The 25,233-nt window shown below is 40.7% G+C and overlaps 1 protein-coding gene across 3 annotated transcripts in view; it reads left to right on the top strand.

The window, feature by feature from the left end:
* TMEM87B (transmembrane protein 87B) overlaps nt 1-25,233 on the top strand; it is a 61,382-nt gene that overhangs the window by 19,591 nt on the left and 16,558 nt on the right. For 2 of the 3 annotated variants that reach the window (XM_055107416.2, XM_055107417.2), the window contains exons 6-15: nt 1,541-1,631; nt 5,419-5,480; nt 5,697-5,880; nt 10,367-10,466; nt 13,988-14,081; nt 16,076-16,149; nt 21,375-21,481; nt 21,564-21,622; nt 22,924-23,027; nt 24,927-25,000. In XM_055107416.2, coding sequence (XP_054963391.1) covers nt 1,541-1,631; nt 5,419-5,480; nt 5,697-5,880; nt 10,367-10,466; nt 13,988-14,081; nt 16,076-16,149; nt 21,375-21,481; nt 21,564-21,622; nt 22,924-23,027; nt 24,927-25,000 — 949 coding nt within the window. Of the gene's footprint in view, nt 1-1,540; nt 1,632-5,418; nt 5,481-5,696; nt 5,881-10,366; nt 10,467-13,987; nt 14,082-16,075; nt 16,150-19,565; nt 19,640-21,374; nt 21,482-21,563; nt 21,623-22,923; nt 23,028-24,926; nt 25,001-25,233 lie in introns of all 3 variants that reach the window. The other variant, XM_055107415.2, reaches the window with a different exon arrangement.

The following is a 25,233-nucleotide window of genomic DNA, read 5'->3' as shown; positions in this document are numbered from 1 at the left end:
GAGTAAGAGGTCGAAAGGGTTGGGAGTTATGTGTAGGGACTGAAAACCGGTTTGGGAGAGCTTAATGTTTGCTTTTATACTATGACTCTTCATGTTTTCTCTTCAACCACCCTAAAGAAGTCTGATAATGGAAAGACACTCGCTCTGCAGTGGCCAGGACAAACTTTGTACAAAATCTGTCATATGATGAGGAGTAGGAAATGAAAGAAACGGATAGGAAATATTCAGGAAAATGGAGTATAAGAAGTGTGATCCAGTTATGGGAGGGCACTGGAGAATTTACAAGCATTACAGTGGGAAGTTTTATTCCTTAGTGGAATTGCAAGTAACATAGTGCCTTAAGAAAGTTGCATCATTTAGCTTATGTACTTAATCTGAGTCATTTCTGACAATGTTATCTAACTTCCTCTTCCCCCAATTCAATTTAAAAACCACACATTAGGCCGGGTGTGGTGGCAGGTGCCTGGAATTCCAGCTACTCGGAGGCTGAGGCACGAGAATTGCTTGAACCCAGGAGGCTGAGGTTGCAGTGAGACAAGATCGCACCATTGCACTTCAGCCTGGGTGACAGAGTGAGACTCCATCTCAAAAAATAAATGAATAATGAAAACCACACATTTAAATAAAACAAAATGTTTGATAAAATTAGGATAAAATATGAGAAGGGTATTGTTAGAAAAAAGAGGTTTTTTTGAGACACAGGCTTGTTCTGTCACCTAGGCTGGTGTGCAGTGGTGTGATCTCAGCTCACTGCAACCTCCGCCTCCCAGGTGCAAGCGATTCTTCTGTCTCAGCCTCCTAAGTAGCTGGGACTACAGGTGCCTACCACCACACCTGGATAATTTTTGTATTTTTAGTAGAGACAGGGTTTTGCCACGTTGGCCAGGCTGGTTTCAAACTCCTGAGCTCAAGTGATCCACCCACCTCGGCCTCCCAAAGTGCTAGGATTACAGGTGTGAGCCACCCTGCTCAGCCCTAGAAAAAGTTTTTTATTGATAATATTAAACAATTTATAGATTGGTAATATTAGAGGGAACCTGTAAAAATATAAAAGATAGAAAACGTTGAAGAATGAGAAAAGCTTCTTTCCTCCTTTACCTTTTTAGGTCTGGAAGGATGGTGTTTAAAAAATAAGAGAAATAGCTATCTTTCCACTACCTGCCATTCCTTTTCTGTTTTATTTGTGTGTGTGTGTCTGTGTGTGTGTGTGTGTGTCTGTGTGTGTGTGTCTGTGTGTGTGTGTGTTTAAAAGAAACCCAATATGACTGGACATAGTGGCTCACACCTGTAATCCCAGCACTTTGGGAGGCCAAAGCAGGAGGATCACATGAGGGGTCAGGAGTTTGAGACCAGCCTGGGCAACATGGTGAGACCCCCATCTCAAAAAAAAAAAAAAAAAAAAAAAGGAAAAAATTTAAAAATAGAAAAATTTAAAAAGTAACCCGATTCAATTATTTTAAAATATGGCAAACAGTTGTTCAGCTATATTACATAGCAATTTGTTAAAAATAACGAAGAATTTTTTTCATCTCTATTTCAGGATGTTGTAGCCAGAACACAAAAAGATGGGTTTCATATCTTTATTGTTTCTATTAAAACGGAGAATACAGATGCAAGCTGGAATTTGAATGGTATAGTTAAACTGCATGCATGTTTACTGTCTGCATTTTCTGTATTCTGTATTTTTGTCACTGACCTGAGTCAACATTCTCTGTTTCAAATACATCATTCAAAAATGAATTTCTGTTAATCATACATTTATTTTAGATACTTAAAATGTAACATTAAGTTATCTTATTGCTACTATTTATTTTTTAATTGATTTAAAATTTTACTGTGTTAAGATAAATTTTTAAAATTTCAAACTTCATAGTGGGATATAAAATTCTCCATTCTTTCAGATTAAAAAAATTTTTTTAACATGTAGAAATGTGTAGGCAACTTTTTAGTTGTGTATTTCAAGTAGGTTATGTTCTCTGTTTCTTGAAAATGGCCATCATCAGGGATTTAAGATTTTTATTATTTGACAAATTTTATTTTAAAGGATCTGTCTGTAGCCTAGGAGTAGAAGCAGCATATCTGCCAGCATGTGCTTCTATGGTCTGTGAGGCACCCCCACCACTGTAAGTTAGACCCTCTGTGCCTTGTTAACCTGTGGTTCCTTAGTGCCACAAAAGTAGACTTGCAATAAGCAGTTTTCAAGAGAATGAATGCTTTCCCGTATTCTAGAATCACTTTGGCTGATGTTTTCCATAGTGGGTGTCTGCTGGGGCCAGCAGTAGCCAATCAGCATGTGAGGGCCCTGGGGATTTGATACTGCTCTGATTCAGCCAGTCAGCTGGCAGAAACTGATGAGGTGAGGTAGGCATTGCTGCAGAGGAGGCTCGGTCTGGTGTACTGCATGGCCCTTGGAGGGAAGCTGGCAAGGTGGCTGCTCTGGAAGAGTGTGAGGTAAGGCTTCCTTCTGGAGATGGCATCATGAGCCAGACTGTGCCAAGTAGAGGGAGCAGGGACCCTGATGTCATTCTGTCACCTATCTTAGTCTGTTTGTGCTGCTATAGTAGAATACTTGACACTGGGTAATTTATAAAGAACAGAAATTTATTTCCCCACAGTTCTTGAGGCTGGGATGTCTAAGATCAAGGTGCCAGCAAGTTTGGTGTCTGGTTAGGTCCCTGGTGTCTGCTTCCAAGATGGCACCTTAAACGATGTGTTCTCACATGGCAGAAAGGATGGAAGGGCAGGAAGCACAAAAGGGGACAACCACTCTGCTCTCACGGGGTGGAGGCAGAAGAGCAAGGAAGGGCCTAAGCTAGTTCCCTCCAGGCCTTTTGTAAGGCATTAATCTATTCATGAGGACAGAGCCCTCATGACTTAATCACTTCCCAAAAGGCCTCACCTCTTAATACCACCACAGTGGGTATGAAGCTTTAATGAATTTTTGAGGACATTCAGACCATAGAACTAGGCTTGTGTCCACTTCTTTCCCAGGCATTGTGTCTTTTCCCCTGACACCAGCGGGCAGTTTTGAGCCCCTGCTAATTAGTAGCTGGAGCTGTCACTGAGCCCTGCATGTTTTGCACTGTACTCGGCACATGGTTTATTATTGCTGTCTCAGACAAAACCCAACCTAGATGTGTGAGTTTGGTAATTTATTCCAAGTTACGTCAAGGAAGACAAGGTCCCGGTGAGATGAGTAAATTAGCAAGGGGGCCAGTCTGAGGTCTTGTTTGGTAGCTGGGACTACTGTGCTCTTGTATATGATCAGATTTGGCACAGGTTTTTAGAATAGCGTGTATACAAGTAGAGGGATCTCTTTTTTTCTTTTTATTGTAAATTGACAATTACATACGACATAAATGTATGGGGTACAAGGTGATGTTATAATCTATAAATACAGTGTGGAATAATTAAGTCAAACTAGTTAACATACTCATCACCCCAAATGCTTAACATTTTTTGTGGTGAGAACATTTGAAATGTACTCTCTCAGCAATTTTGAAACATACAGTACTCTGTTAACTATTCACCATGCTGTGCAATAGAACTCAAAAAAAGAAAAAACTTACTCCTCCTGTGTGAGATTTTTTTTTACCCTTGGACCATCATCTGCCCATGCCTCCTACCCCCCAGCCTCTGTACCCACCATTCTGCTCTCGTATTAGGAGTTTGATTGTTTTAGATTCCACATATAAGTGAAAATGTGCAGTATTTGTCTTTCTGTGCTTGACTCATTTCACTCAGCACAGTGTTTTCCAGTTCCATCCATGTTGTTGCAAATGACAGAATTTTCTTCTTTTTAAAGGCTGAATAGTATTTCATTGTGTATATATACACATTTTCTTCATCCATTCATCTGTTGATGGACGCTTACCTTGATTCCATAACTTAGCTATTGTTCATACTACTGCAGTGAACATGGGGGTGCAGACAGCTCTTTGACAAACTGATTTTAGATCTTTTTGGTAAATAGTAAAGTGGGATTACTGGATTATATGGTGATTCTGTTTTTAGTTATTTGAGGACCTTCCATGCTGTTTTTTATAATGGCTGTACTGATTGACATTTTCACAAAGCACCCCTTTTCTCCACATCTTCATCAGCACTTACTCTCTTTCATCTTTTTGATAAAAGCCATTCTGACAGGTGTGAAATGATATTGGGGTTTTAATTTGCATTTCTCTAATGACTAGTGATGCTGAGCATTTTTCATGTATTAATATCTTTTGCTCATTTATATGTTTTCTTTTGAGAAACATCTATTTAGGTCCCTTGCCTTTTTTTTTTTTTTTTTTTTTTTTTTTTTTGAGACAGGAGTTTGCTCTGTCACCCAGGCTGGAGTGTGGTGGCACAATCTCAGCTCACTGCAACCTCCACCTCCTAGGTTCAAGTGATTCTCCTGCCTCTGCTTCCCAAGCAGCTGGGATTACAGGTGCACGCCACCCCACCTGGCTAATTTTTCTGTTTTTAGTAGAGATGGGTTTCACCATGTTGGTCAGGCTGGTCTCGATCTCCTGACCTTAAGTGATCTGCCCACCTTGGCCTTCCAAAGTGCTGGGATTACAGGTGTGAGCTGTCACGCCCGGCCCCTTGCCCATTCTTTTTTTTTTAATTTTTTTAATCTTTTTTTATTTTTTGAGATGGAGTCTCACTCTGTCGCCCAGGCTGGAGTGCAGTGGCGTGATCTCGGCTCACTGCAAGCTCCACCTCCTGGGTTCACACCATTCTCCTGCCTCAGCCTCCTGAGTAGCCGGGACCACAGGCGCTCGCCACCACGCCCGGCTAATTTTTTGTATTTTTAGTAGAGACGGGGTTTCACCGTGTTAGCCAGGATGATCTCAATCTCCTGACCTCGTGATCTGCCCGCCTCGGCCTCCCAAAGTGCTGGGATTACAGGCGTGAGCCACCGCGCCCGGCCTGCCCATTCTTTTAATTGGGTTTTTTGTTTTCTTGCTATTGAGTTGTTTGAGCTTATGTATTTTGGATATTAACTCCTTCTTGGATATATGGCTTGCTAATTTTATCTCCCAGTATCTTAAGTTGTCCATGTCTACTGTTAATTGTTTCCTTTGCTGCAAAGAAGCTTTTTATATTGATGTAATCCCAGTTGTCTATTTTTGCTTTTGTTGCCTGTGCTTTTGGGATCAAATCCAAAAAATCATTGCTCAGACCAGTGTTGTGTAGTGTTCTCCCTATGTTTTCTTCTAGCAGTTTTACAGTTTCTGGTCTTACAGTAAAGGTATCTTGGTAAGGTTACATAATCAAACAAATACTAATTGTCCAATACCATGTATGTGCTACATACAAATTCAGCATTTGTTAGTGTGGTTTGTATTCTTGGAGCCTTCTGGGAAATGAACTTACATTTAAAGATTTAAGACTGACTGTTAATTAACTCTCTCTTCTTCTCTATCCTAGTTTCTCTTTCTATGATTGGGCCTCATGGATATATCTCTGCATCAGATTGGCCCCTAATGATTGTGAGTATTTCTCATCATTTTTTCCTTTTTAAAAAATGAATTTTATACCCTAAGAGCTTTGTGGTAGTAATTCCTCAGTAGTTAATGCTTTGACATATCCTGTATTTCTGGTTCCAGAGTGACTGGAAAATGAAGGGTTGGATACTTGAATGTAGAAGTGCCAACTTTCAAATGACCAAAAGGCTTAACTGACTACAATTGCTTCTCTTCCTACAGTTTTACATGGTGATGTGTATTGTTTATATATTATATGGCATACTCTGGCTGACGTGGTCTGCCTGTTATTGGAAAGATATATTAAGAATCCAGTTCTGGATTGCAGCTGTTATTTTTTTGGGAATGCTTGAAAAAGCAGTTTTTTATAGTGAATACCAAAACATCAGCAACACTGGACTGTCAAGTAAGTTTTGACTGTCTCTGTAAATATAGTATGATCTAAGAGTTCCCCAGTATTTATGAGCAGAGCAGTGGGAGGCCCCCTTCTGAACAGTGGTTTGGAAACAGATATATTATAGATGAAGAGAAGGAAAGCCAAGAAAAGAATGTCAGAGTAGGCCTCTGATCTGGCCAAGCATGTGTCTTCTCTTCATTATCTGTTTTCCTTCTTGCTAAATTTCCCCTCACTTTCCTCCTGGGAAAAATAAAAGTCCCGTTTCCTAAGGTTCAGCTTGCATTAAAGCAGCACAAAGTTCGGGACAGGGAGACTTCAGGTGCTGTCAATCCTTTTAACATACTTCTCCTTCCCCCCACATCTTTTCTTTCTGCTTCTCCTTCAAAAAACGAAAGGAAATTGGCCGCAGGGAGTAAAATCAGGGGTGCTGGAATGGATGGTGCCTGCAGCCTCCTTGTGCTCTCCCCACCTCTTTACTCCCACAAAGATCTTCATATAACCAGTGGAGGCACCATCACAGTTTACGCAGTGGAATATGTGAAGCAGGGAGGCCATACAGCTGGGCATCCTCAGATGTGTGCCCCAGACTTCTAGAAAGTAGATTTCAGGCCAGAGAAGTAAAGGTACAACTCTCCCACCAAACCTTTGGAAAGAGAGAGCTCAGAGGGGTTGACGGTGCTCAAGAGTGTACTTCTGAGTGACCAGTTACAAATGATCTTGGTGCAGATTTTCAAAGGGCATGATTTTGTCTGATATTGATTGACTGATTGACAAGGTCTTGATCTGTTGCCCGGTCTAGAGTGCAGTGGTGCAATTTTTGCTCACTGCAGCCTCGACCTCCAGGCCCAAATGATCTGCCCACCTCAGCCTCTGGAGTAGCTGGCACTATGTGTCTGTTACTTATTTTGAAATACTCTAGAAAAAAAATGAATTGGACAATAGATGAAACAAATTTGGCGTAACGTTGCTAATTATTGAAGCTGCATGATGGGCACAAGGGAAATCATTATATTGCTTTCTCTCTTTTTGGGAGTATTTGAAATTTCCCCAAATAAAAAGTTTAAAAGGACATGTACCAAAGAATAAAGAAAGGACAAACATCCAGGATGCATATTAGAGATATCACTACTCTGTAAGAAGTTTTTTATGGTGTGTGTGTGTGTGTGCGTGTGCATGCATGTGTGCTCTAAACCAGATGATGAAGGAAGGGTAGATCTGCTGCTTAGAATTGAAGCATTCCTGAATGTAGAGAAGGCAGTTCTGATGCTTTGCTGTCAGTGGTGGTGATCTCTTGTTTAGTGAAGGTAAAGGGTGGCATGGACTTTAGTGAGGAGCAGCAAAAACCTGAGATCCATGAAGAGGTAAGAGGCCATCTGCCATCCTCAGGGAATCTAAGCTGTCTGAGATGGCACCAGAGGGCTTGGAAGAGATACCCAGACCGCTGTCAGGGTCTTTGAGGAGTCCTGTCCAATAGGAGAGGTGGGCAGGAGCTGATGTCCTTTCTGATTTTCCCAAGTGGGAATTCTGTGACAGGGGCTGTCTTGCCCAGCATTGATCTTGAAGTATCAAATTTAGAAAAATCATTAGAAGGATGAGAAGCATTGACTGTTAGGACCCAACATGGGTACGTTAAGAATATCATGTCAGACTAATTTTTTTGTTTTGGGATGCTAGATTGACAGGAAGATGTAGTAAACTTAGTATAGCTGACTTCTTCAAGGCATTTGACAAGGTCTCTTGTGACTTTTTGTGGACAAGATGAGCTGAAAACTGGTGGTGCCGCCATATCTAAAGAGTTCATGGAGATAATCACTGGTCAGTCTAGACCACTGCTGTTTTCTGTGGTAGCCACAAGCCACATCTGGGTACTTAAGTAAAATTAAATTAAATTAAAAATTAAGTTCCTCAGTTGTTCTAGCTTCATCTCAAGTGCTCAGTAGCCACAGGTGACCAGTGACTGCTGTATTGGACAGCACAGAGGTAGACCACTTCCATCATTGCAAAAGGGTCTGTGGGACAGCACTGGTCTGGAGCAATGGTTCTCATCCCTGGTTTTGCATCAGCATCACTTGAAGAACTTTAAAATGGTACCAGTGCCAGAGAGTCTGATTAGGGCAGACCTAGGAATTGGGGCTGTGTAGAGGCTTCCAGGTGATTCCAATATGCATCTAGGGTTGAGAACCATTGAGCTAGGAGGCTTTGAATGGTGTCTCTCTCAGATTTTAGGCCTTGTTGCTGTTTTATTCTTCTTGTGGATCTGTTGGTTTGTTCAACTAACATTTATTGTGTGACTATGTAGACAGCATTCTCTTAAACTTTATGGATGATGTGAGGCTGGCCACGGTCGTAAATACTTAGGGGCATAGAGAATCATTTTAGATAGACCCTTTTCACTTGAAGATACGTGATGAGAGGCAAGAGAGTTGACATGCTGAATAGAAAGGTGAAATCTGATGGATAAGACCTTGAACTTAGGTTTGGAGTACAAATTGCAAAAATACCAATGGAAAAGTTTTAAAAAGAATTTAAAAATTGAAGCTGATGAAAAGCAAACTCAACATAGGTAATAATAGGGTGGTTGCCTCCCACAAGCTCCCACAACCTCAGATTGCAGCAGGAGCCTGGAAGGAAAGTTGAGAATCTTGCTGTACAGGCCACACTGTACCAGAAAGGTTGTAGTCACATTACCTCAAGAGGAGTATAGACAGCCCATGGAGGGATTGACAGCACACTCATCCCTCAACATTTGTGATGATAAACCCCTTCTTCACATTCTGCACTCTTTCGGAGAGCTCATCCATTGTTTTCCTCCTAAAGCTTCTCTCCTGTGGAACTCTCTATCCTGAGCTACAGACATATATATCCAGTCATCTACGAAACAGCTTCTCAATGCCTTGCAATCTTCTCAACCTCTGAATGGCAAAAATGGAGCTCATCCTTTCTGCCTTTGTGTGGCGACCTCGCCCCAGCCCACACTTGCTGCCCTTCCAGGTGTTCCTCTCACTGCATGATACTGCCAGGAGACCTCAGGACCATCTTTCACATCTTCCTTGGCTTCTTGCTCTGCCTGTAGTTCTAGATCTATCTTCGAGGCATTTGACAAGGTCTCTTGTGAGTTCTTGCAGGCAAGATGGAGCTGAAAACAATGTGAACTGAAAACATCAGATGGATTCACAACTGGTTTTGCCACCGTATTTTCTGAATATCTTTCTGAATCTCTTTCTACTTCTCTCCGTCATCACTGCCGGTACTCTCATCATCTCTTAGTTTTCTGGAATAGTCTCCTGAGCATTTTCCTTGCCTGCAGTTTTGTTCCTCTCCAAACCATTGTAGGTAGAGCAATCTTGATAAAATAAAGCCATCCATTTTATTCTAGCAGTCAGCACATTTTTTCTGTCAAGGCCATAGAGGAAATATTTTGGCTTTGCAGGCCATATGGTCTCTGTTGTAACTATTCACCCTTGCCATCAAAGCATAAAAGCAGCCATAGACAGCATGCAAACAAATGAGCATTGCTGTGTTCCCATAAAACTTTATGTTCAAAAACAGATCAGATGTAGGGCCAGATTTGGCCCATGGGCCATAGTTTACCAATCCCTCCTTTGTTCTTTTGTTTATTGTTATTGACTTCCCACTGCCCTTAACATCGAGTCCAGACTCCATGACAGGGGCTCCAAACTGCACGATTGGTCCCTGCCTTTATGACCAGCCTCTTTTCTTGACATCTACCATTACACTCTCTGCTGCAGGCATAATGAATTTTGACTTCTTGCAACATAGTTTGCTTTTCCTCTTTTCTTCTCTACGCCTTTGCACGTGCCATGTTCTTTGCTTTGTCATCCCCCACCACCAAATACTTAACTCCTGCTTAGCCTTCAAGTCCTCATTTAGATGTCACTTTTTCTGAGTTTTTCGGGACCCAATTCTAGTTCCCCCAGGTGTAGATTAGACTGGCCTTCTTCCAAGTCTGGAGGGATGATGTGTTACCTCTTGCTGTTACCACACTGAGTTCTATTTACTTAGCCTAACCAGAGTACAAGCTCCATGAAGGCAGGGATCAAGATGTCTTTTTCACTATTATAGCCACACAGTAGGAGCATATCAGATACATTTTAAATGAATACATGATGAGGAGATCCTGGAGAAAAGAGAACTCTAGAGGATGTTGTGGTTTTTAAATATTTACAGGACAAGAAGAGAGAGTTCTGCAAAGAGCAAGAACAGAGGGAAGCTCAGGGAGACAGTGTTCAGGCTGATAGAAGAAAGCTGTGCCCAGTGGAGCAGATTAGATAGATAGGGAGTGAATTCTTTAGGAGAGTGTGAATCCTTCACTGAAGTTTTCAAACATCAGTTGGATTCAATGACTTTTAAATCAAATGTGGCTGATTAGTCTGAAGTTCGAATGTAGTTATACACAGGACATGTTGTCGAGAATCTTGGTTGGCAGGCTTCCAGGTGTACACAAAGTGAATTATTTTATTTTTTTCTTCCTCAGCCCAAGGCTTATTGATATTTGCGGAGTTGATTTCTGCGATTAAGAGGACGTTGGCTCGCCTTCTCGTGATCATTGTGAGCCTGGGCTATGGCATTGTGAAGTAAGTACTGGCGTGTGGGAAAAATGCTGGGTCCCAGCCCAGTGATTCAGTCCGTCTACGTTATGACCTTTGTGAAAATGGAACTTCTAAGTATTGTAGTACAAATCCCTTTGGGAAAAATCTACAAGAACACATTTTTAAAAGATTTCCACATACTTGCTATTTTATATTATCTTCCAATAAAGACCCTGAATTTGTATTTCGATAACTTTATATAGTTAGATGAATAAATAATCAGCTTTAAGGATAATGGAAAATCTAAAATGATTCAAACCATTTTCAAACCCTTTTCTGTTTTTTAGACAGTATCATTAAGCTTTGATGGTCCTATTTGAGTGTTGGAAGAGAGAGTGGATTAAACACCGAGTCAGCAAAACTTCTGACTGAAACCTGTCTGTCCCTCGAGGACCCTGCTTCTGGACCCTCTCCGGCGGGTCTTTTCCTCTTCTCACCTGTGAATCACTGGGCATAACTATGGGAGAACTTGATTTCTATCCTTGTTGTGTTTTTTCAGACCTTTCTTCCTGCTTCTTTCCTAAAACCCTGATTCCCAGAAGCTCACTCTTCAGGCTGGGTCACCTGCTGCATCTTGTTGTGGTCACTGTGAGCTTCCAGACCCTCCCTCATCCCTCAGCTCTGTGGGCACTGGCTTCACAGGTGTCGTCCTCAGCATTTCATCTGTCAGAAGGCCATGGGGTCTCAGGAGCCACGTGGATGACCCTTTAAGTAACCTGACCTCACCTCCCCACCTCTCCTGCTCTTGCCTGTCACCACGTTTCAGCTACTGATTCCCAGTATCATTTTCTAGACTTTATTATATGGATAACTGCACCCTCTTCAAAATCTCAGTTTTAAGCAATCCGCTTTTCAACTGTCAACCTTCTCTGTTTCCTGTTACTTTCTTTAACGTGTCGGTGTCAGTCTCTTTTGACTGTACGTTGGCCTCCAGCCTTTTGACCCTGGCACCTTCCATTGTCCCTCCCCATCTTATATCCTTACCTTCTTCCTTTTGCTTGGATTCCCTGGTCCAGCAGGACACTGACAGCCAAAGACCCCTGCCTTTCTCTTTGTCAGCCTTCTTGACAAAACCCCAGCCTTGCTAAGTCCAGCTTTCCTTCTGCCTCAGGCTCCCACCCGAGCAGGGGAATTTGCCCAAAAAGAGCCCTGGACCACACTGAGGGGGCCTACTTGCCATTCATGACCCTAAACTTCACGTGCACCCTCAGTGCTGCTGGCAGTTGTACTCAGTCCCCTTGCCACTATTTTCTCACTCTCCTGTCTGCAGAAGACCGTTTCACCCCTTCTCTCTCAGACTCTACCCTGACCTTAGGTTTTTTTTCACTGAGGAAGTAGAAGCCATCAGAGGGGAATTCCACTGCATCTGTGCCTCCAGACCCTGTCATTTCCCCCACATCTGGACCGCATGAACCACTTTCCTCTTCTTGATAGTCACGGGCCACCCCTGCCTTTGTGCCCACTCAACTGTAAGGGAAACTGTCCTAGTGCTCGGTTTTGCTTTTTCTTGCATCATCAGCTTTCCTCTCTGGTGGGTCACCCCCATCAGCATCTCGTTATTTCTACCATTTTTTAAAGTGAAGCCCTCCCTCCACCCCACATGGCCCTCTCCTCTGCTTCTGCCTCATTCACCTTTCCCCTGTGCAGCATAACTTCTCACACGAGTAGTCTGTACCTCAGCCTCCCCAGTATTGCTCTATTGAGACTGCTCTTGTCAAGGCCACCATGACCTCCCCCTGCCATATCACATGGCCCTGCTCAGCCCTCGTCCAGTTGTCCCGTGAGCAGCTTTAAGGAGTGCCAGCTTTGCCTGGTTTCTGGGAGCTCGTCTTCCATCCTCTCACGTCACTGGCTACTCCTCCCCAGCCTCCTCTGCTGCACCCTCCTGTGTTCCTGAGCTCCGGCCCCCGGGGGCCCAGGCTCAGGCCTCTGCTCTGTGACTCGCACCCCTAGGCTCTCCTCCTGTGTGCGTGCCCGTTTGCTTGTGAGCTGGGGATTAGGGAGTTAGCAGGATTTTAGCCTGGAAGCCTTTATCCCCCTGGACTTTTATTGGAGATTCTTTCTCAAATGCCTTTTGTGTTCTTAGTACAGTGTAGGAAACGAAGGCCTCTTGTTGAAGAATCTTGCAGTACCTTTCACAGCTCTGGTTATGAACATCAGATACCAACAGGTGCAGTGTTGTTACTGTGAAAGGAATAGAAGATTAAATGAATGGGTACAGATACAAACCCTTTTTAAATGAATCCCTTCACTGTTAGCTTGCTCGGCTCAACCCATAAAGTGAGAGCAGTAACAGTTCTGGTTATTTGGAGGTTCTGGTTAGTTGATTATAATGAATCAGAATTTAGATTCCTTAGATTAGGTAAATAGTCTTAATTAAATATGAGCTATGACCACTAACTTAATTTTTTACTTATATTTTGTTTTGAATTGACTATCTTAAATATTTTTTTAAATCAGTTTTTTTCTTCTAATTACTCTGAGAGGAGGGTTTTTGAGCAGCCTTAAATGTATGTGCAATAAATTCTGATTTGCAAATATCATGAAATTATTCTATTTTAAATTATTAATTGCAAAAACCACCATCTTTGTATTTTCCCAACTCAATTATATTTTGAAAGAGCCAAAAAAAAATTTTTTTTTTGTTTTTGTTTTTTTGGAGACAAAAATCTCACTCTCGCTCAGGCTAGAGTGCAGTGGCGCGATCTTGGCTTACTGCAACCTCTGCCTCCCAAGTTCAAGTGATTCTCGTGCCTCAGCCTCCCGAGTAGCTGGCACTACAGGCACGAGCCACCACCCCCGGCTAATTTTTTGCTTTTTTTGGTAGAGACGGGGTTTCACCACATTGGCCAGTTTGGTCTCGAACTCCTGAGCTCAAGTGATCTGTGTACCTTGGCCTCCCAAGATGCTAGGATTACAGGCATGAGCCACTGCACCTGGCCCAAAAATGTTATTTTAACTCTTTCAGTTTAAAGAATGAAAATGAAATTCTGTTAGCACTCCTGTTCTGGTTGAGAGCTGGTGATCAGAAAGGAGGTCATGGACTTCCATCTCCTCCTGTCCTGCTCTTCCTCTGCCCAAGTCATGAGACAAGTGAATTATCTCTGAAAAGACAGACCTCAGGAAGAATTAAGTTAGACTTCTCAGTGGCACTTAGAAGTTGGCATTTACCTTCCTAGATTTCATCAACCTACTCTTCCATTCTATAGAAACAGTACCTGAATTATATTCATTCTGTTGCTTGAATTTCAGCAGCAAAATCCTCTGGCACCTTTGTGGCCTCCAAATATTGCTTCACAGGCATCAGTATAGCTTCAGGTCCTAGAGAAAGAGACCCTTTGTTCCTGGGCCTGTTTCCTAAAACAAAGTACCTCAGAGCCGGGAACAGACTGATGTGATTAGATAGTGACTTCCTGGTATTGGAAATGGTGCCAGTTACTGTATTCAGGTGCATTTTACTCACCCATGCTTTTTCTTCTTTCTCTGTTTCCTCTTCCTGATTCCAGGCCTCGTTTAGGAACAGTCATGCACCGGGTGATCGGACTGGGGCTTCTATACTTAATCTTTGCAGCTGTTGAAGGCGTGATGAGAGTCATTGGGGTAAAAACTACATAATTCTACCACCCCTTTTTGTTATTGCTGTGAAATGTGGTTTTACTTTGTATCTCCTGAGATGAATTTTTAGATAGAAACTTGTGAAAAAGGCCCAATTTGAACTTTTCTTCTATGGGATGTTTCCCTTTTAAAATACTTCCTGAAAGGCAAAGGCTAGACAGAGTGCTTCTTAAAATGATATGACTGATTGCGAAGGCACCGCTTGATATCATCCCAGGTATCAGTCCCATCCCAGAAAGGTTCATGGTTGTTCTCCATAGAGAACATTTGTCTTTATCATTATGCAGCTGGTATACCTTAATATCATTCTTAACCCTGGATTTTAAAATGTATCAAGTGAACAGAAAGTTAATTACACCCTTCAGGTATACATGCAGTACATTCCATCACTCTTTTAAGTCTCATTTGTTTATTCATTTTCTCTGACTCTTGGGGACTAGCTATTTTGAGGATTCAGTAGACCCCACCATTGGAAAAGCCTAGAGGAAGTGATGTTCAAGGGGAAGGTGACTCTGGATGTGGGCAGCAGCACTTTATTCTCTGGAGAAGTATCAGTATTTATGTCTGCAAAGACCCCTAGATTTCTAGCTTCAGTTTTTTTACTTTTATTTTGTGCGGTTTTTTGTTTGGTTGTCTCATTGGTTGGTTGGTTGGTTGGTTGGTTGGTTGGTTGGTTGGTTGGTTGGTTGGTTTTGGAGACAGGGTCTTGCTCTGTTGCCTAGGCTGGGGTGCAGTGGTGCAGTAGCGCAGTGGCATGATCATGGCTCACTGCAGCCTCCATCTCCTAGGCTTAAGCAGTCCTCCCACCTCAGCCTCCCGAGTAGCTGGGACTACAGGTGCAGGCCACCACACCAGACTAATTTTTGTATTTTTTGTAGAGACAGGGTCTCACTATGTTGCCCAAGCTGGTCTTGAGTTCCTGGCTGGCCTCAAGTGATCCTCTTACCTCAGCCTCCCAAAGTATTGGGATTACAGATATGAGCTACCACTAATGGTTGCTTCAGTTTTTTGAATAAATGGTTGAGGATTGAGTGATTAAGAAGCTTATTATATCTTACCTAATCCAAAGACCTTTGTCATTTTACCTAAAATGTCTTTGGATTAGCTGTGTAAATCAGATCATAAATATTTATCCAATAATGCTAAAAAGCCTCATTCTTCTCCCTGTTGTCTTTGATACACCTGCATTCTGTGTTAGATGCTCTTTTAGTCTTTGAGTATATTTATTTCCACGTTTGTATGATCATGAAGAACTCTGCATTCATATAATAATAATAATAAATACTTGCCAGAAGGAAATAGAAAAGATAAATATCCCACATGTAAATACACCATATATATTGTATTCCTTTAAAATTGTACATAGCTTTGTGGCACACGCCTGTAATCCTAGCTACTTGGGAGGCTGAGGCAGGAGAATGGCTTGAACCTGGGAGGCAGAGGTTGCAGTGAGCTGAGATTGCGCCATTGCACTCCAGCCTGGGCAACAAGAGCAAAACTCCATCTCAAAAAAAAAAAAAAAATTTTACATAGCCAACATCTTAGATAGTGACTTTTAAAGATGACTAGTCAGAGTAAATGTCTAACATGGACCCCCCCCTTCACTTTTTCTGTGTCCCTTCACAACACAGTCAGGAAAGATCGGGAGTTTGTTTCGTTAATAGCCCTGGCTGTCGGTTTGGTATGGAGGAGAGAGATTGAAATGGCTGGTGTTAGTGAGGTTGGGGACACGATGCTTTTTATTTGCCATTACATAATACAGTTTTATGTTGCTATCATCACATAAATTAGCACTTGTTGCTATCAAAAAACAGGTCATTTCCATGTGCTTAAACACAATCCTCTTAGGAAATTAAATCTTTTATGTGGCTTTGTAAAGTAATGAGATAAGCTAAATTATTTTTCTTCATCAAATGATAATTGCTATAGTGCAATGAAGGTGTTACATTCAGGTTTCTTCCCTTATTTTTATCTTTCAGGGTTCTAACCATTTAGCTGTTGTTCTTGATGACATTATTTTAGCAGTTATTGACTCCATTTTTGTGTGGTTCATATCCTTTACTGTGTCCTTCAAAATAGTTTGTTGTATCATGAAAATCAGATTACATGTAATTTGTAATAACAATAGAAAGAAATACAGTTATGCATTTTTGTTACCTTAATACGAGGGTTCACTTGAAGGTGAAAAAGTAGCAACTCCCCAAACAAGGAATATCTTTATTTTTTCTGTGTAGTTTAGCAAACAGTTAGTGCTCATTCTCAGTATGTGCCCCATACTGACGAGGCATGGGTGAAAAAGATGTCCCTAAATTTAAGGGATTCACAGCCTTGTAGGGGAGACAGATACATAACTGGCATCAATATAGCAGTAGTAGTTGCCATCTTAGAGAGGTGCTGTGCCAACAGGGGAAGAGAGAAGTTAATGCTGGCATAAAAATCAGGAAAGACTTCACAGAGATGGCAACATTTAAATTGAGACTGGGAAGACAAGTAGGGGTTTACTATTAATAAGGAGGTAATTAGGGAAGAGGCATTCTAGGAGGAACGGAGGGGAGCAAATAGTTGAAGCAGGAAAACAGAGGGGGACAGTGGCAGAATGTCCAGGGAAGCCTGCCTCTGGGTGGACATGCGTGGGAGAGCCTTGGCAGGCGGTTCAGGGAAGGGTGGCAGGGCATGCTCAAGAGCTGAGTGCCTTCCAGAGGCAGGGGCTGGAGAGGAATTGAAGCTGCACAGGTGAGTAATGTGATGAAACCTGTGTCAGTGAGAACTCTGGTGACAGAAGAAGATGACGTGGGAAAGGAGAATCTAGAGGCAGGAAGGTGAGTCAGTATTCCTTTGCCTTTGCAGTGGTCGAAAGAAGAGATGGTGAGGGTCAGAAGTAGGGTAGGGGGTATGGAAAGAAGAACCCATGTGATAGACTTGCTAGAAATGGGTGGAACAGAGCAGGTTCAGAGAAGGTTTAGGGGCTGCAGCCATATTGCAGGAGAAGTTTTAGAGGCAGTAAGTACTGGATCCTCGAGGGTCTTCTCTGATTCGATGACTCAAGTTGAGTCTGGGGAATCCCATTGCTTTTTCTTCATGGGGGCACTTGTGGAAATGGGAGGAATTCCAGAGAAAATGTGACTGACCAGAGTGGAATGCAGGGTTATGCATATCCCAGAACATTCTTTGGATCTGTTTCTATTATATTTATGTCCTCTTTGAAGTGCTTTCCTGTTCGATAGGTTTCATTTTTTGCCAAGTTCTTTGTTTCCTCTGTTTTTGATACTTATGTCTTTTAGTTTTTTGACATTAATTTTTTTAAAAAATTGTTTTTCTTGTATCTTTTTCCATTTTCTCATCTATGTGTCTCATAGGAAGGGCCAGAGGGCTTGGATCTCATCACTATGCCCTAGAAGGAAGGTCTCCCATTTTTCAGGTGTGCTGGCAAACGTAGCACTCCTCACAGGCTCTTCTGAGCCACTTGTGGGTTGTTTTCTAAGCTGGGTCTACCTATTCTTTAAATTCCCTGTTTGTGAATTCTCAATATGCTTCCAACTTAAAAAGCCTATGAAGAGTGCTACAAACCTAAAATTTGTAATTCATTATCCTCACTCGTCAAAGCAGTGATTCTTAACCTTGTTTGGGTACTAGGATCAGACATGCCTTGGAAAATCTGCTAACAGCTGTGGAGCCTCTCTTCACAGAACACAGACACAAGGAGCTTTGCATGACAGGGCAGTTAAAGACTTACCAAATTATATCTGTGGACATCTTAGGAGTCTGAGGAGCCTACTTAGGGAATAATAACTGATCTAAAGAGTTGTTTCTGACTGAACTTGTTTAAAAAAGCATATTCTACTTTGTTCAGAGCTGCTAGTTCAGAATCCAAGTTTGTTGAATAAAATTATAGTTAAATAAATCTGATTTTCTCAGAGAGTAATATAAATATCTTCCTCTGGTGTCATTTTCATATTTTCTATGTTAAAAAAAATTAAAGACATTCATTTGCTAAAAATGTGAAGTCTGTTCCTCAGTTCTACATGTGAGCAGTGTTCCAGTGATAAGAGAGAGTACTCACCACAAAGTCTGTAGGTCCCACAGGACTGCTTGTTAAGGGGACTCTCCTGCCTTAAGAATGGGCAGGAGGTATAAACATACCTTGCATTGGGATAGGCAGAATGACAGTGGAGATGAACCTGCCTGTTGACCTCAGATTATCTTTAGATCTTAGTGTCTTATTTTCTGTCATTGTGTGTTTAGAAAATGAGCTGATTATATCTATTCAATTTAGAATTGTCTTGTTTCTAAAACCATGTATGCTTGGAACTTTAACAAGTTAGGGAGTATGGTCCTTCATTCAATTAATTAAGCTGCAGACTGCGTTTTTAAAAAAAATAAACTATCTTTTCTGGTAATTTATAGATATTTATTTCAAATACTTCTTGTTCTTTTTTTTTTTTTTAAGACGGAGTCTCGCTCTGTCACCAGGTTGGAGTGCAGTGGCGTGATCTCAACTCACTGCAACCTCCACCTCCCAGGTTCAAGTGATTCTCCTGCCTCAGCCTCCCGAGTAGCTGGGACTACAGGCGAGCGCCACCACGCCCAGCTAATTTTTTGTATTTTTAGTAGATACGGGGTTTCACCGTGTTGGCCAGGACGGTCTTGATCTCTTTATCTTGTGATCTGCCTGCCTCAGCCTCCCAAAGTGCTGGGATTACAGGCGTGAGCCACCGTGCCCTGCCGATTTCTTGTTCTTAACCATCCACAAGGTAGTTCATTGGGAAAAACACTCAGTAATGCAGCTTGGCAGAAAATTCCAAAGGAAAGCAGCTCTGATGGCTCTAATCCATCTGGATTTGAGTGAGGGTAATTTATTACCTTTATGGACAGCATTGACTTTCACACATTCCAGTATCTGATTAGTCAGATTGGGGTAGGAAAATAAGGAAAACAGATGAAAGACTTAGTTTGCTTAATTATGAATATTTATAATGAAAATGTTTCAGGAAATAGTCAAACAAATCTAGAATGTGAAAGATCTTTAGTGTTTCATGGTGAGACAAAGGAAGTCTAATGTCTATTTCTGCATGAGCCTGAATTTGTGAAGTTTGCTGTCAGATTGCTGTTTGGTAATTTTTATCACTAAAATGAAATGTCTGCTTTTTCTATACAGAAAGATAGCAGATTTCCTAAATGATATAAATGACAAGAAAAAAAAAGCAGAACTAAATACGTATATAATTGAGTGCTTTGGAAAATGACCCTGCTTCCTTTGATTTTGATGAACTTACTATAACCAGTCCTCTAAGAATCTAATTCTAAAGTCATAGGAAAAAAAGTAGGCTGAAAAATTCAAAAGCCATAGCCTTAGCCTTTCTCCTGTGGCCCTTCCTCCCCTTTTTTTCTTCTTGTTTCTCTTTTGTTTCTCTTTTCTTTTCTTTCTTTCTTTTTTTTTTTTTTTTTTTTTTTTTTGCTGTTTTGCTGCAGGTGAGTGATTCTGATCTTGTTCTTCTGGCCAGCCTCCCCCTCTCTCTCCTTGACTCTGGCTTGTGCTGGTGGATATCCTTTTCCTACCACAGTAGCGCGCTCTCACTTCAGGATCAGAAGGGCTATTTGTTTTCGTGACTACTTTCCTTCCATGGCAGGAATGATTTACACTTTACCTAAATTTAACAGTGTCTTGGTAAGTGGAGGCTTAGGCAATTTCAAATTTACTTTTTATTCCTTAGCTTAAAAACATTTTTTTTAAATTATTAAACCAGACCAGATTTTTTTTTAATCCTAAAAATTTGGTTTTAGTCAAGAATTGTTAAAAGTATATGTTTTGATGTATTTAAGGAATAAAGTATATTTGCATTTTTAAAGTTCTCATAGTAACCTGAATTGGTTGTATTGTATTGCTTTAGAAATTGATCTTTTGTAATTTGATGGTCATTTAGAAGATTAAAAAGCAGTTTTGTACTAAAGTAGCTTTAGTACTAAAACGAAGTCTTTTATTAATGACATATTTAACATTTTTAAAACTTGCCACATCCATTCTGTTGCTCAGCTCTGTTATTTTTAGTGTTTGGTTCATAAACAAAGCTTGTTGGTCTGCTCCAGAGGAAGGAATTCTCATTTAAGAGCAGAGAGAGCTGGCTTGAATTCTGCTTCACTGCTGAGGAGTCAGTGGAAAAGTCTTCTTTTTGCTTCTTCATCCTTGGCAATGTTGAACTTCACCTGAGCCCTGTGCTCCTGGAAAACAGCCAAGATTAAGACACCCCCCTCCAAACCCCCTTCCCTATTTGTGTTCCGAGAAAAGACTTACCTCAGAGAACCCCCTTCCCCACTGGACTTAGGTAAGACTCCTGGAGGCCCGCTTGTCTACCTATGACAAGGCCGGGCACAGACCCTCTGAGTTCCCATTCCTTGCATCACGAATAATTAGATGAACTCTTTATATCCACTGATCGATCTGAACAAAACACTGAACCAAACTGTAAGTATTCTTCTTCCTCCAGGCCGTAAACGTTGACTCACCGTCAGCCTGAGCCAACACACAGCCCTCCCGAGAATCTGCAGACCTCAAGAAAAGACATTCCCTCATCAGTGTGTCTAGTCCCACCACTCACTCCCCACACCTACTGCTTTTTATCCTTGTTTGCTGTGCTCTATAAAAGAAAAACCCTTTTCTGCCTGACCTCTGAGACTCTTGCAGATCTTATAGTCGCAGTATTCTTCCTGTTGCAATAATCGTCCCCCGTTGCAGTCATCTTTCAAATAAAGCCTTTAACTAAGTCCAGATTTGTCTTATCTGATGAATTTTAGTTTTAAAATTTATAAAATGGAATTGGTAGATGACCTAACCTCTTAATTATGGTTATTCAAATAATAAAATGAGAATAGACTAGAAAGAACAAAATAAGAAAGAAATAGGGCCGGAAAAGCACAAGCCAAATGGCATGTCACAATGTGATCTGTAAAGAGTGTCTCACTTGGAGGGGTTTTAGTGCGTGCACTGCTCTATCCCGTGTTGCGGGTGCGTGGCATTGGTGGAACGCATCATGGGTCTTCCGTGTTTTTTCCTTGGAGTTTGTTTTCTTAGTTCAGACAACGGTAAATTGTAAAAGAAAATCTGTGATAAAGCATAATGATTGTACAGTATTGGCCAAGAGAACATTTTCTGTGTTTTCATTAGCTTCAAATTTTAGGAACTGTATTTAGCAGTACTGACTTTGGAAACATAGTAGAAGATTCTGGTTTTTTTTGTAACCTCTTATTATTACCTGGAATGTTTTTCCTTAACTTTTTTCACATTTTTATTAGTTTGGCACAAACTATGAAGACCCTAAGGCTAAGAAAGAACACTGTGAAATTTTCGTTATATAGACATTTTAAAAATACTCTGATCTTTGCTGTGCTGGGTAAGCTATTTAATTTTTCTTACAGTAAATTATCTTAGTATTGTTGTATTCCTTCAAAGGTGACTTTTTGTGTGTGTTTCAGCTTCTATAGTGTTTATGGGGTGGACAACTAAGACATTTAGAATTGCAAAATGCCAATCAGTAAGTATAACCTTCCTATTTAAACAGTTATTTTTATTTATACTATTTTGTAGAATTTTGAAGAATTTAGTTTATGCTTGCAAATAGAGGTGATTTTAATGGAGATTTTCGTTTTTACTTTGAACTATTTTTTACAGAGTTATAAAAACTTTTGGCTGGGTGTGGTGGCTCACGCCTGTAATCTCAGCACTCTGGGAGGCCAAGGCAGGTGGATCACGAGGTCAGGAGATCGAGACCATCCTGGCTAACACAGTGAAACCCCGTCTCTACTAAAAATACAAAAAATTAGCGGGTGCCTGTAGTCCCAGCTACTGGGGAGGCTGAGGCAGGAGACTGGTGTGAACCCAGGAGGTGGAGCTTGCAGTGAGCTGAGATTGCGCCACTGCACCCCAGCCTGGGCGACACAGCGAGATTCCATCTCAAAAAAAAAAAAACAAAAAAAAAACTTTTAACTCCTCCAAGTGAGTCTGAAAAAGTTCCTCCGAAATCTCCTTTTCCTATTATGCCCTTTTGTCAAGTTTTTTTTATATATTTTGAAAATAAATTCTCTTCCTGTATACCCTAACAGGAAATCCTTTTCTTCCTGCACACCGTGAAATTGAGTGGTTTGTATCTAGATGGACTAGAAATCTTAAGACTGGCATGTTTCTAGGATCGTGTGTTCAGTATGGGCATTCGAGCGATGTTTTCTTTTTTTTTTTGAGAAGAGTCTCACTCCGTCAGCCAGTCTGGAGCGCAGTGGTGCGATCTCAGCTCACTGCAACCTCCGCCTCCCGGGTTCAAGCAATTATCTGCCTCAGCCTCCCGAGTCGAGTGATGTTTTCTATGGGTTCTCATGTTGGAAGAAGATATATTCTTACACTTAGAATATGAAAGGTCCTCTTTTGGGGATTTGTCGAGATTTGGAGCTAGTCTCTAGTGCCATATAAATAATCACAAAAAGCCCTCTGAAAATCCAGAGCTTTTGCTGCCTTAGAGACAATTTAATAAAAGAAGAGGCTGGGCCTTCTGACCTTAGTATTTGCCATTTGAAATCCTAAGTATATGTTTTGCATCTTTTGATTTTGAAATCTTTCTGTTAACCCAAAAATTTTATGGCAGGGAATATTTGTAACGTTAAACAACCCTTTAGAAACATTTTGAACAATATAGGTTTCTTGAAAAAATATGTGCTTGTTTATTTGGAAGACTTACTGGTTGGAAAGATTTCATTAGTACTTGTCATTGTACATTATTTGAATGGGAAACCTATATGCTTATCAGAAAATTAACGTTTCATGCTTGAATTGTCCTTATTTTAGGATTGGATGGAACGCTGGGTTGACGATGCATTTTGGAGCTTCCTTTTTTCGCTTATCCTTATTGTAATCATGTTTTTGTGGAGACCATCAGCAAACAATCAGAGGTACCTAACATGGGCAATTTCAAGTCGTCAAGGATTTGTTGATCACCTTCTATAGTGTCAAGAACACGTTTATAGAAACCAGGAGAATAGTTGCTTTTAAGGAGTATACAGTCAAGTAGGGAGATAAGCAAAACAAATGCAAGACAGTGAAAAAAGAGATGTATAGACTAGTCCAGGGGAAGATGGAAGAGGGTTGAGGAAGACTTCTTGAAGCGACAGCGCTTACATTACACCTTGAGGAAAGGAATAGGATGGCGAATGACTGAACTGGGAAAGAGTGTCCATTTTCTGGGATGGTGGGAAAGGCATGAGATACTTTGGAGGCCAGTGAGACATGCAGTTTGGTTAATACCACATACTCATATTGGAGGGAGATCAAGCTGGAAGGGAGAAGTACGGCCAAAATGACAAAAGACTTGAGTGTCAAGTTCAGAAAGTTGTACTTGAGACTGCATGTGATAGGAAGCCTCAGCTTCCTTGCTTTATCCCTTTGCCCCAAGGAGAGAACTTAAGTTCTTGTCCATCCTTTAGGAAAAAATGAAAAAGTATGTACAGATTCAACATCCCAAATCCCAATCCAGAATGCTACAAAATCCAAAACTTTTTGAGCACGGACAGGATACTCAAAGGAAGTGCTCATTGGAACATTTTGAATTTCAGATTTTCAGATTTGGGATGCTCAACTGGTAAGGATAATGCAAATGTTCCAAAATCTGAAAACATCCAAAACTCAAAACACTTCTGGTCTCAGGCATTTTGCATAAAGGCTACTCAACCTCTATCAGTGTGTTTCTCCTGTCCTTTTTAAAATTATACAATAATACATATATATATATATACACACACGCATATACATACACATACTGTTCTGTACCTTCCTGTTTAAGGTCACGCCTATAATCCTAGCACTTTGGGAGGCCAAGGTGGGTGTATGACTTGAGCCCAGGAATTCGAGACCAGCCTGGGCAACAAGGCAAAACCCTCTTTCTACAAAAAAATACAAAAATTAGCCAGGTGCGGTGGTATGTGCCTGTACTCCCAGCTACTTGGGAGGCTGAGGTGGGAGGATGGCCTGAGCCCAGGAGGTGGAGGTTGCAGTGAACTGAGATCATGCCACTGCTACTGCACTCCAGCTTGGGCAACAGAGCCAGACCCTGTCTCAAAAAAAAAAAAAAAAAAAAACCACAAAAAAAAACAACTATCTTTCCATATCAGCATGTATAGATCTACCACATTACTTTTAATGGTTTTATGGCATTTTATAACATGAATGTAATATAATTTATATAAGCAGTCCCTGGTTATTAGACATTTTGTTTAAAAAATAGATTTTTGCTATTATCAATAATGTTTTCAGAATGCTGTTGGACATCATCTTGGCAAACTTTTGTTAGTGTAATGTAAGGTAAATGAATTTTTACTTTAATGGCTATTGCCAAATGACCCTCCAGAAAGGTTGTCTTGATTCACACTCCATCAGCAGTATTTTGAGCTTATCACCCTAGGAATTGTGGCCCATTCAGTGGGCTTTATTTTCACCAATCAGATTAGCAACTTTTCTTTTTTTAGGGAATAAACTGACAAGTGGTGGGCAGAGAGGTAAACCTGACATGGAGAAAGAAACAGCAGAAAGTTCCCTTCCCTCAACATTAAATATTGCAAAATTGCTTTGCAGAAAGATTTTACCCACTTATGCTTTTACAAACAGGGTTTGAGAGCTCCAGTTTCACAATTTCTTAATGATAATTTTAGCTAATTTGAAAATAATTATGTTTTCATTATTTTAAAGTATAAGAAATTTTTTAAATGTAGATTTTTTATACAATGGCTTTTAGATATAAACTGAAAATTGAACAAGTTTAAACATACTAGTAAAACTACTCCTTGTTTTTGCTATAGATATGCCTTCATGCCCTTAATAGATGATTCTGATGATGAAATTGAGGAATTCATGGTAACTTCTGAAAATTTAAGTGAGTAATATGTTTTCTTTTTAAATGACCATTGTACATATTGCAACAGAAATATTGTACCTTTACCCGTGATGCAAGGTCACATATATTGTTTTTTTCTATAAAATATTTTAAAAACTTTTATCTTCAGAAACCTTATTTTGGTAGACAGTAACAGAAAGGTCAGTGATGAAATTTTGAAGACTATTGTAGTTTGAGCTTGTTACTCATTTCGTAAAATGTTGAAATAGTTA

This window comes from Pan paniscus, chromosome 12 (assembly GCF_029289425.2).
Source record: "Pan paniscus chromosome 12, NHGRI_mPanPan1-v2.0_pri, whole genome shotgun sequence".
NCBI lineage: Eukaryota > Metazoa > Chordata > Mammalia > Primates > Hominidae > Pan > Pan paniscus.
Note: the sequence above shows the minus strand (reverse complement) of the source record. Positions and strands in the feature narration are given on the sequence as shown.